The 12,571-nt window shown below is 44.0% G+C and overlaps 1 protein-coding gene across 2 annotated transcripts in view; it reads left to right on the top strand.

Annotated features, from left to right (window-relative positions):
• Positions 1–12,571, top strand: part of Not1 (CCR4-NOT transcription complex subunit 1) — a 206,566-nt gene that overhangs the window by 155,442 nt on the left and 38,553 nt on the right. For both annotated transcript variants that reach the window (XM_075877698.1, XM_075877697.1), the window contains 2 exons: positions 9,045–9,469; positions 10,895–11,138. In XM_075877698.1, coding sequence (XP_075733813.1) covers positions 9,045–9,469; positions 10,895–11,138 — 669 coding nt within the window. The remainder of the gene's footprint in view (positions 1–9,044; positions 9,470–10,894; positions 11,139–12,571) is intronic.

Raw genomic sequence — 12,571 nt, 5'->3', positions numbered from 1 at the left:
CAAAGTTTATATATACTGTAAAGACTATGATACATTCATATATGGACATCATAACGATGCTGATAGAAAAATGAGGCATGTATATAATTGAACTTCAAAAAAGAGATGAAAAGTTCAGAATATGTGACAAGCAAATCGTTTTATAGAGATAGCATAGCGTGCACTACTGCTACGAAGACAAGTGTTCAATCACATACTGCTTTACTGCACTTCTTGAAAATTTTCCTATGTGAATTCGATTTCTTTAAAATAGAGGCTGTTCATTCCATATTTTGTGCCTTAAAAGGTACGAGCCATTTGCAGGGTGCGTACAGGTCTTTGAAATCCTCGAAAACCCTTGAATTTGAAAAATGAGCATTCAAGATCCTCGAAAGTCCTGGAATTTTTTCCCGTCTTTGAAAATCCTTGAATTTCTTTGTCAACCTGCCAAACTTTCCATTTCAGAAGCAGTAATGCAGTGCCAGCGCTCATGGTTTTTTTGGCACTACTGGACGTGAAAAAAAAAAGTTTCTTGAGAAGTCAGGGCGAAGTAGTGGATGAGATAGGAAGAATATTACACAGAGAACGTCAAGCAACTCGATACATGTAGCGCACCGCTTAATGCAAAGAGTGATTGAAAATAACACACCGGATGAGTGAAAAGGAACAAATGTCACTGCTTGACACTTGTAGCGGGCTGCTTAAACGCAAAGAATGTGCAGGTATGTACAAAATCAGTGTAAAGTAACGATTGTCACAGTTGTTACTTGTGTTTGAGCAGTGCGCTCCAAGTCTCGACTGTGCACAACCAAATGGTATTAAAATTGGGATGCATGGAGCATGGCCTCTGAGATTGCCAGCTGGCAGGTTTCGTTCCGGCTGTCCCAATCGCATGGAGACGACGTAATTTCACAGGTGGGCATAGTGGACTCCTCTGCACGGTATCGCTCGCCACCGAGGCATCGCAGGCCTGTAAGAGCACCGGGGAAGCGGCTGGAGTTTTGGTGCAGCTTCGGGCTGCTGTATGGTTTCTGGTTACTTTATGATATTCCACTGACTTGGAAATGACAAGAGTGGCGATGTGGGCTTGTTGGTGATGCATCTGAAAGAAATTTATGTAGCGCGAGGCGAAAAAATGGACACATGAAGGAATAGACTGAGGAAAGAGCGCTACTAGCAACATGTTTATTTTCGACCTCCAAGCCGCTTTTAAGCCATAATCGTCAGGCGAGCAAGCAGATAAGCACGTGTATTCAGATAAATGCACGACATTGTCATCTACCTAAAAGAAAAAACGATAAATAGGACAAAAAAACAACACAGATAAAATCACATATCACTGCGTACGCAGGAACCCCAGTTCCTTGGGTGACAAAGCAATTGAAGGCTTGCTGATACATACATCTCCAAGAGCATCAATAAGTTCGGCTTCTATGATCAACCGAGTCATCTCATCCTTATGCTGACCAACAATGATTGTACTCTGGAACAAAGACCGGCACCCACACGCGTGAATGGGAAGAGCGAGAAAACCTTCTGGTGGCAGTTTATCCACCTTGTAATTGTGTTCTCTCAATCACTCATTCACACACCTATTGGTTTGGCCGACGTATTCTTTGCCACATGTGAACAAATTAAGATAAATAAGAACAAAATGCACTCCACAAATTTGTGTGTATGCCTTTTTGTGTACAACACCCTTTCCCCACGTGATGGATTCGTCAGCACACACAAAATCCCAAGTTTATCACGTACTGAAAATAGCACCCTAATATTGTCCCGAAGTGCCACTTTCTTGATGTTATGTGACAGCTGGTGAACATATGGAATTATGGCCATGCGTCTTGATTTTGCCGGTGAATCGACATGAACATTAGATTGGCTTGGCCTTGCATGAATCCTTTTCAACTCTTTTTCCGCAACTGAAACTAAAACATGATCCGTATAGCCCGATCTTTGCAAACGTGTGATCTGATTATGGAAGCTCTGCGTCATAAGGTGCGCAAATGACTTGTTCAATGCGTTTTTGAGGCAAGTCGTCGCGATGGCTCTCTCGGTTAGTTTGGAATGACCGGAATGAAATGGGAGTAAAGCTTTCTGCGCACGCGGATCATAGCACCAGCATAGCTGATTGTCAGAACACTGAACACTTAAATCTAAAAACCTTATTCGTCCGTCGCTAGGCCATTCTACTGACACCTCAAGGAGCTTAGGACCATCACGAAGCACATTCAACACACTAGTACTCTCACTTTGGAAACTTTCCCCCGAGCTGTCAATGAAAATAATAAAATCATCTACATATCAGAACACTTTCTTAGCCGTCGTCTCTGCGAGACGATATGCCACAATTCCATCAAGTTCTGTCAGAAACAGATTGCTCAAGACAGGCGCAATGCAAGAGCCGATACATATACCCTGCTTTTGCAAAAGAATATCATTGTTCCATTTAATGAACGTCGAAGTAAGATAAAATTCCAACAGGGTAAGAAAATTATCAGCGGGTATACCTGACTCAGAAGAAAACTTAACAGCACCAAATTCATCAATGCTACTTCCAACACATTATAGCATTTGTGAATGGGGGAGGGAATAGTACAGGTCTGTCACGTCAATTGAGAAGGCTTTTAGCCCTTCATTTTCATGAGCTTCCATGAACCTTAAAATACTATCGGAACTCTTGACTAAAAACGGATCTCGGACTTCGAGAAGATTAAGTTTGTCTAACAAAAAAGCAGCGAGTTCTTTCTGCCAAGTACCTATTTCCGAGGCCATTACTCGAAAAGGAGTGTTAACTTTGTGAGTTTTTGCATTAAAAAAATACATCGAGGCTATTCTTCTTACTTTTTTTAATACTTTTTAGAGTTCCAACTACGTTCATGTTTTTGCACAATTGGATAGCCTTTGCTTTTACTTTGTTCAACGTTACGCCATCTTTTACATTGAACACCCTAGAAATAGCATCATTTGCTTTTTCCAAGAAGCATGAACGGGAAAAAACTGCGAAGCCACGTTCCTTATCTCCCTGCAAAACACACAGCGAATTATTGTCCAGGTACGGCAAAACACGCTTAACAGGAATGTGGCCCCGCCACGGTGGTCTAGTGGCTACGGTACTCGTATGCTGACCCGCAGGTCGCGGGATCGAATCCCGGTTGTGGCGGCTGCATTTCCGATGGAGGCGGAAATGTTGTAGGCCCGTGTGCTCAGATTTGGGTGCACGTTAAAGAACCCCAGGTGGTTGAAATTTCCGGAGCCCTCCACTACGGCGTCTCTCATAATCATATAGTGGTTTTGGGACGTTAAACCCCCCATATCAGTCAATTAACAGGAATGTGAGAACACACAGATTTACAACGCGAAATGGCGTCTACTCCTTCAGAAGCAATTCTTTCTTCCTCACCTTCAGTCGCACAACGTGCCACCTGACGAACGACAGTCAGGAGTTCAGGATTTGTCCTCTCTCTTTGGCAAGCTACCGAAGCTCTTTGGATGCCTCAGCTGCACTATCTTTGTGGGTGGGTCACCAGTGTTGGACGGATGACCAAGGGAAAGGTTCATGTTCCTGAAGACCTCCAGTTTCCTGGTGATGTCAGTCAAGTCCTAGAGTTAGGGCCGAAGTTCGGGCTTCAAAGAGAGAGGACAAATCCTGAACTCCTACTGTCGTTCGTCAGGTGACACGTCATGGGACTGAAGGTGAGGAAGAAAGAATTATCTCTGAAGGAGTAGACGCCATTTCGCGTTGTGCTTATCTGCTTGCTCGCCTGATGATTATGGCTTAAAAGCGGCTTGGAGGTCGAAGATAAACATGTTGTTGCTAGTAGCGCTCTTTCCTCATTTCTTCCTGTGTCCGTTTTTTCGCTTCGCGCTACATAAACTTCTTTCAAATGGGAATGACAGGTCATTGTGTGCATCAATAATGATCTTATTAAAAATCACACAAGAAGAATGTGCATTTAACAGGTGCACACAGCTGAAACTCAGTTTAAAGAGCATGAGCTCGTTACAAAGAGATAAGGTCCAGAGCAGGCTGAAGAGAGGCGCTAAATGAACTGACCAAACTTGTCACTGAGCATCAGTCATGCTTTCTTTTCGTTCCGGCCGTCCCAATCGCATGTAGACCACGTAATGCTTTCTTCTCGCAATGTTGCCACTGCTTCTAGGTCAGACAGACAGACCCTCGGCAAAGGCAAAATCTGTGCTCGCATAGCTTTCAGTATTCTCTAGGACAATGTTTGGTGCACAGATGATAGTGTCCTGCATTTTCCTTCCAAGCCACAGCAGTCAAGTACAGGTGTGAGCATTAATGTGCAGACCACGGAATCGCTTGGCTCAAGGCATCAACGTGCTATATAATGACGAAACTCTTGCTGTGGTGTAACACCTGGGTGTCGCTCTCTTTGTTATATTGGATTTGTGCCGTTTTTTTTTTTTTTTTTTTGTAACGTAGAAGCTGCAACATTGTCGGTTTCTGTGCAGGGATCGCATAGCTATTTATGCTGGTTGATTCATAACTAAGCACAGCCAGCCTCTCAAATCCTGATGAAGCCAAGCACACAAAATTTCAATTTTGTATTCGTACTTATTGCTCTTGTTTCATCATAACTAGGCTCATTGAAGTTCAGCTTGGCCTAACACAAGAAATGCAAGCTGAGAAAACCTAATTTAGTGTGCTTAGCTTGATCAGGTTTTGGGAGGCTGGCTACGCTCAGTCATGCTAATAAACTGGTATAAATCCCGACGCGAGCCGGGTGCTGAAACTAGCGCCGTTGCAGCCACTATGCAAACAACTACAAAAAAAAAGGCACAAATGTGATGGAGTAAGGACAGTGGCACCCAGTTGTCGTTTTGCCTACGAGCACATCGAAAAGAGCGACGTGAGGCCAAGTGATGCGACGGGACGCGCATGCGCTGTGCAGCAGGCGTCTCGTCGCCAGATAGTGCGCTGATGCCCTCGGCCATGCGATCCCGTGGTCTGTACATTCATGCTCACGCCTGTATATGCTTTATCATGCCCTTTGGCCGCGAAGTATCACAAATGCAGAGTTAAAAAAAACATACAGCGACAAGGACAAGCAGCACTTCCAATTAAACTGAGCACAAACTCAGAAATAATTATACAACATACAGACATGAGCAGTCTTAACACAGTTTACGCTATCCAGCTATTGAAAAACCTCTTTCCCGATACGTACGTCACCGACATGTCGCTGATACACCGTTCTCCTTTCTTTTTAATATAATAGGCTTCCATCAACGCACGTGCAGTTTTATACCTACTTCTGCCGAAAATCTTGACCTCTAAAACGTGGTTCATCCTTGCAGGCTTTGCAATCCATAGGCAAATGCGCCATGCCATCCTTCATTAGGTTTAGTTCATGGTCCCTAACTCGTTCATTAATACAGCGGCCAGTGTGCCCTAAGTACAAGTTGCCACAAGAAAAAAAAGTTGAATAAACCATGCCTTTGGCACATTTTCCGTACGTCGTGCCATGTTTCTTGCCACATCCCTGACAACTCGCCTCCTCCAGAGCATGATGGCTCGCCTCCTCTTAAGCAGTTCTCGGGCACAGCTGAGCCAGTTTTGTGGGCGGGGGAAAGGCGACAGGTACTCCATATCAGCCTGCTATCTTATTCAGTTTGTGGGAGACTTTATGAACATAAGTAATCACTGTAGGTCTTACGCTTTCGGTTTCCTTTCCCCCATGGCAGCTCTAGTACCTTCACTCTTTGCTTTCCGCAAAAGCGCTTTGGAGACAGCTGTCAATAGCGAGTCATGGAAATTCGCAGCTTCAAGTTGCTGGATCTGGTTTTCTAATGATCTCTGCACCATGTGCGTGTACGAGTTTTTGAGAGCAGATCCCAAGCAGAGCGTAGCAATAGTACGCTTGACTATTTTTGACTGGCAGGAGTCGTACCGCATTACCCCTTTCTCGACGCAAGGAAAATATTGGGAGCACGTTTGGCTGCTATGGAAGGTTACACAGATCTAAAAAGTGCAGGGTGTTAAATTATGGCAGTTCTTGTGTAAAAGCCAGTTTTTTTTGTGAGTCTTAAAAAGTCATTTAAAGTGCGATCTAGATTAAAAGCTTCGTCGAGCAACTGTTCAACATTAGATAAAAATATATAAAACAAGACACATGGCAACTTTTACTTGGTAAGCACCTACCGAAGGTGCCAAAGTGCGTTAAGATCAAGGACCGCTTCTACACTAGCAGTTCGAAAGACAGTTCAGTTCCTGACAGATAATGAGCACTTGCTCAGTAATGCCTTCTCAGAAGAAGTGGAGGACTTTTTTTACTCAAACTCGCATGATGAACTCTTTGTTGCAGTGAAGGCCTGCACAGAAGAAAGTGGCGTCATACCCTTTCAAAATGCAACTGTGTAACGGTAGACAACTTTTCACCTCTGTTGGAAGTCTACTGAAGCACTACTTTTGTATGTTTCGGCAAGCAGCTTTTTCTGCGTGAATGCGGCATTTGCATTGGATCCTGCATTGCGCCGCTGCTGTACAATATATTTTTATCTAATGTTGACCGATTGCTTGACAAAGCTTTAATCTGGATAGCACCTTAAACGTTAAGGTTTTTAGGTATATGAATGACAGGCTACTCATTGTTAATATCATGGACGTGTACATTTACTTGTATAAGTGAAATAACACTACACTGGAAGTTTTGAATAAAGTTGAGGAACTTCAAGCATATGCTGGAGGAAATATCAACCGCTTTTGTTAGCTTTGTGTTTTGTGATCTCAAGAAGTTATTAAAACTAGTTCTTGCTCAGCTGTTATTGCAATATCCATTTATTTATGGAAAGTGCAATAAAATGAGTTAATTTTAAATATTTTAGAGAGGAAAAATAATGTTGCATGTTGCTTTGAGTTCTTAGACAGGTCCTGCAATGCCCTTAAGTTGGTTGGTTGGTTGCGAAACTTTATTGTGGTTCTGCAAGGCGCGCGTCAGCGCGTAGAGGGAGACTCCCACGTCGGGATCGTTAGGCCAAGCCTATCGGCCGCTCCATGGGTCTGCTGGACGGCCTTGCATTTGTCTCTCTCCCATATTTCACATGAGGGACAAGATAGCTTTGGGTTGCATAATGACAAAAAACTATGGTTGCTGCATCGGAAGTATTTTTCGCATTTTATAACGAGGTTAGAATAGTAGAAATTCTCAAGTGGGCAGATCTTAAGAGTGGAAAATAGCTCTTCAGTATGGGCTTCATACTGAGCATTTGCTATGTGACGAACTGCTTTTTTCTTAAAGGGTCACTCACCAGGCCCCATAGACATTAGAAGTTGTTGGGTGTTCGATGAGGAACATTTTGCCACAAAACTTTTTTCAATCGGTTAATCACGAGCGGAGAAAACGGGAAGCGTTATTTTGTGATCTTCCTGTTTCTGCGGGATGGTTTGGAAACGCTGGCTATGACGCGGTAGAATAGATGAGCACAATTGGTGCACGAAGGCGTAGGAGCATTCTACAGCGGTCGTCTGCTCGATGCGCTGACCGCGGGGACACGAACGCATTCGAAACGCCGACACACTAGCCCCACATCTCGTTGCAATTCACGGGAGAAAAATGGAAAAAAGACGCTAGCATTCCCTTATTGCATCTCATTATTTATCTAGAGCTCTATGAATCTCTTCAAGCAACAAATTACATAAACTATGCATGCCGTGTTAAATAATTTTCGCCATGTCACGTGCCACTGTGTGCAACGTCAGAGCAGAGTCGTCTACGTAGAGGACCAACGTCACTGCATTGCCGTGTAGGTAGGGCCATTCATAGGCGCACGTCATGCCCTCACTCTCTGGGCGCGCGTCGGCAGAAAGGAGGGGGAGCTGCGTTCATCTTGAAATTTGATCCATTTTCGCGGCGAGTAGCGTTGCAAATTTTGGCAGACGTGATCATGAACGCCTCGTCTAAGCATTGTGCTTGTCAGCTCAAAATTGTCAAACCTGGTGAGTGGCCCTTTAAGCACACTCAATCTATGTAAATTGACTTTAGTGGTGTCGTTCCGTGCTAAGTGACAATATGCTACCTACCGAGCTTCGCCGTCCACCATCGACTCCCGCGAGTGCTTGCACAACCGTTGGTATTGAGTTGAGAGTGTTACACTGTCGACGTCGTTGTGAGTTCTTGAAAAGTAGTGCATGCTGTTTCGGCGTCTCCGTGAAGTGTCCGTTCATAGATCCAATAAGGGGGAAAACAGGGTGTTATAATTTAAATCATATGTTTGACACTACGTGGTAAAGTATAGTGCAGTCCACAGAGTACCCTCACAGGCTTTCGTCGTGTGGTGATATTTGATCAGCATGATCATTGTAAGTAAGATGATTATTTTAAACTATTCCCAAGGTTTTGATGTTTGATGCAAGTACTATGCAATCAGATCCAAGCTCCAATCTGAAATCTTCAAAATTGGGTCATTACGGCAGGGTGAAAAGGACCGCATTAGTTTTTGCTGTATTCAGCTTTAGTGAACTAATGGAGCTCCATTTGGCCAAGTATTTTAGTGCAGTATTAGGGATGCCCGAGAGAGTATTTATATCGCTTGATCTAAAAAAAAATGCTGGTGTCACCTTCGTAAACTATGTTAGCATCATTAGAAATGTTTATTATATCATTGGTAAAGATGAATAGTATGGGCCCCAGCATGCTACCTGGCAGTACTCCTTGAGATATTTCTGAGAGAGTGTGAGCAGCTTCCAAACCATTGCGTTTTTCGGGCTAGTCGGGATAGCATACTGTATTTTTGGACTCTCTTGATGGAGAAACAGAGAAAACTACAAATCAAAGCACTTTAGCAAATGAAATTTGAACCCTATGCACGTGTGTGATCATACCTGTGAGCAAGCCTCGCAGTGCTAACATGCTTTGGGAGGTGCCGGAGCTTTTGTAAATTACTTTACGCGGCAGCTGTTAAAAGCAGTGCTAATTATTAATTTTGGTTATCTACAATTTTTTTTGCCACCGCTGGTGACAAGTGCTCACCATAATGTTATTTGTTAGCCTTTAATAGGCTGTTGGTAAAGCTGTATTTGGTCTGTGTGTTGTGTGCAGACAGTGGAGAGTATGGCTGAAGGGCTCAGTCATTCGCTGGGAGCAGACCCCGAGACTGCGCTGCGCTTTCGTGAGGCCCACCTGGCAGTGCTGAAGACACTGGCCGAGGGTTACGGTCACCCGTGGGCAGCCAAGCATATAACGCGCTTCCTTCTGGAGCTGCGCGAAGAGATACGTTGGAATGTGGATGTAGTGGACCCTCTGGTGCGATCAGGCCTGCTGGTGTTGGCCACTTTTGACTTGCATCTGGCTCAGTCCATGGAGAATGGCATGAACTACCCGGCGGTCGACTTTGCCAAGCAGTTGGTGCGCTTGTACTTCTCCGAAGCTCGTCATGGTGATTACAACCTTTCGGAGTCCGACCTGTGCAATACCTTAGAGGCACTTGTGCGCATCAATGCTCACTCGAGGCAGCCACAAGAGGGGTGAGCAAAAGTTTCCCTCCGTTGGCCATTCTTCTTTCACTAGAGGGCTAGGATTACCATTGAGCCTTGATAGCAGTCATTCTCCCTGCTAAACCTCTCTGTGTGCACTGTATGTGAACTGTGTTGATTTTTGCAGTTTCCACCACGACACCGGTGGAAACTGGAAATGTCTGCACAGTGTGTCGCGTTTTTTGCCATTGGAAATTAGAAACACTGTTGTTAAATTTTCTGTGGTGTGTTCTCTAATTCTGGCTGTCTTGTTGCTTCAAAAAGATATAGGCACTTTTAGCCCCTGTTCTAAAGCAATGGTTGTACATTTCAGACAGATTTTGCTGTGCTCTCTATTGCTTTTCGTTCTCCACAGCTTCACATGTTTCTATATCCAATATGAAAGCCATATTTTTAGCAATCCTGCTGTAAGAAGAAAATGTTTCTGTGCTAAATGATCTTTTACTTTCCTTTATGCAGGGCATGATAATAGTGCATTAAACTATGTTGTATATATAGCAGAGCCATTGTTTGACCCATCATGGTGGTCTATGTTGGGCGACAACTTTTCTTGACACTGAAGGGAAAGCTACGGAGGCGAAGCTTCTGCACATGTAGCGCCACGCGAAGTAGTCCGTTTTAGTATGCGTCTCGTAATGCTGTGGAAAGTGATGTGGGCAGACCATCAGCATTTCATGTAGACACAGGAGCTGCTTAACATTTGAGGTGCATGTAAAAAGATGGGATTTCTTCACTAGTTCAAAAACGCGAAGTCACAACAGATCAATCGAAAGAAATACGAATATCTTACAGGTGTGAGCTGTGTACTGTCTCAAATAGCTCCACATAGAAAATAAAGGGGGATCATTTATATTTCACGTTTGAAATACGGGCGCTTCTTTGGAACTACTTTCACTGGCAGTAGGATGCACGTGATTTGGCCCTGTAGCTTTCCCTTCAGCGCCAAGAAAAGTTGTCACCAAGTATAGTAGCTAAGGCACTTGGCTAGTGACTCGTAGGTCGCAAGATCGAATCCCCGCCGCGGCAGTTACATTTTCAATAGAGCCGAAATCACTTGAAGCCTGTGTGCTTAGATTTAGGTGCTTGTTGAAGAACCACAGATGGTCAAAATTTTCAGAGCCCTGTGGCGTCTTTCATAATCATATATGGTGGTTTTGGGACATTAAACTCCTGCAATTATTATTCCAAATTATTTACTTTTGTCTTTTGTATGGTGTTTTGCTTTACTGTATAATTGTTTGTTCTGTCAAAAAAATGTTTAGTGCTTTATTTACATCATTCTTTCACGTCCTCAAAAATTGCCACAACATTGCAAAGGTAATCTCTTTCAAGTTCATTCAAGTACATTCTGCAAGTTGTGATGGATGTAGATATTTTTAGAGGTATGGCTCAATAAGATGAGACTGTTCTCTGCAGATTATCCCAAGTGATGGAGATGCTGCGTAGTGGAAGTGGCGGAGGCGCAGTGGAGTACGGGGGTGTGCCTAGCAGTGGGCCGATGTCAATGATGCACTCGGGCATCAGCCAGGCACGCGAGTACGATGACCCACCTGGCCTGCATGAAAAGACAGAATTTCTGCTGCGAGAGTGGGTATCGATGTACAACGCTCCTACTGCTGGCAAAGATTCTACCAAGGCGTTCCAGATATTTGTGCAGCAAGTAAGACCAATATTTAAAGGAAAAACAGTATCTGATCGAGGTAAAGGACGTGAATGAAAAGATCATATATCTAGTGACTTATTTTCAATTATGTGCATACGCAGAGTACTTCCAAAGTTTGTTCAGCAGTGGGGAAAAAAGAGAAAGGAAATAGCTAGGATTTACTGCATACATTCTCCAGCATTAGAGTGGAATTGAACACGAATATTCCAACTATTTTGGCTTATCGCACAAGCAGGGGTGGAAGTGCCGCGCCAATGACGTCATTCTGTGCCAATCTGACTTGCTGCACTAGGCTGCACCAAGCTACTGCATTAAGATCATTTCCGAGATAATTGTCAATTGGAAGTGTAAACCGCCAAATATAGCCGATTATTATGGTCTACCGAGCAACACTGAGCATTGGAGTTTGATCAAACTGTGATTCGGTTCATTTCTGGGGCTTTCACTGCGGTTATCGTCATGGTTTCCCCGTAAAATTGGTGAAAACCTTGATGATTTGTACCAGTCGAGAATGCGGCAAGATCATGCAGTAAATGGCAGTGGACATTTACCAGTGGAAATGTGCATCCCCTTATGCGCCCCATCGCCACCACTTAACGAATACAGTACCACAGCAGATTTTACCCAAACTACCTTTCAGAAAGTGCTTTTTCCGTTTTTCCAGAGTGCGAAAAAGATCATACTCAACTGGCACTCTCGAACGATTGTTTTATCGGGTGCAAGGGGCATGCCAAGGAGCATTTCTAAAAACTCTTACAGGATGTGGGATATGCAGCGACCGAGACAGGGACAAAATGGACACTATCAACTTTCCGCGACACATATGTGCGCTTCTTTACCGCAATACTAAGTGACAACTGACAGTTTGATGGAAACGGGAAGCGGTCGCGTGGACTCGGATCATCCCCTGGTTGGTTGAGTGCTGCGCAGCGCATATGCTGCCCACAGCATCGCTGCCAGGCGCCTCGCTGCACGGTGCGCGCGGATTTGCTGTGTGAATTGCTGGTCCCCACTTCACTCCAGACCAAGCACGGGATAGCAAACTTCCACCAAGCAGAGTGCACTGCGACTATCTATGCTCCGTTTCGCACACCAGGCTTGCGAGATTCCTTTTAGTAGATACGATCACGTAAAAAAATAGTTACATGGTTTTACCACTCAGAATATATTCTTTTCGTTTCAGGCTTAGTATAAAATGGGCATGTTTTGTATCACACACACACATGTGCCTGTGCAGGTGGTAAGTATGGTAAGCTCTTTAGTACTGAACGTTTAGTGAAAAACCATTGGATTCTTTTTGCCAGCAATAATTTTGATTGATGATGATGTTTGACCCTTAAAAGCTGCTCCAAAACTAGCTTGCGTTGTTTCAAAACACACCTTTTGTTGCTCCGAATCTGCTCCAAAACTCTTGCTTTTACTGTATAAAA

Source organism: Rhipicephalus microplus, chromosome X, assembly GCF_043290135.1.
Source record: "Rhipicephalus microplus isolate Deutch F79 chromosome X, USDA_Rmic, whole genome shotgun sequence".
Classification (NCBI taxonomy): Eukaryota; Metazoa; Arthropoda; class Arachnida; order Ixodida; family Ixodidae; genus Rhipicephalus; species Rhipicephalus microplus.
This window is presented reverse-complemented; position numbering and strand designations above follow the sequence as displayed.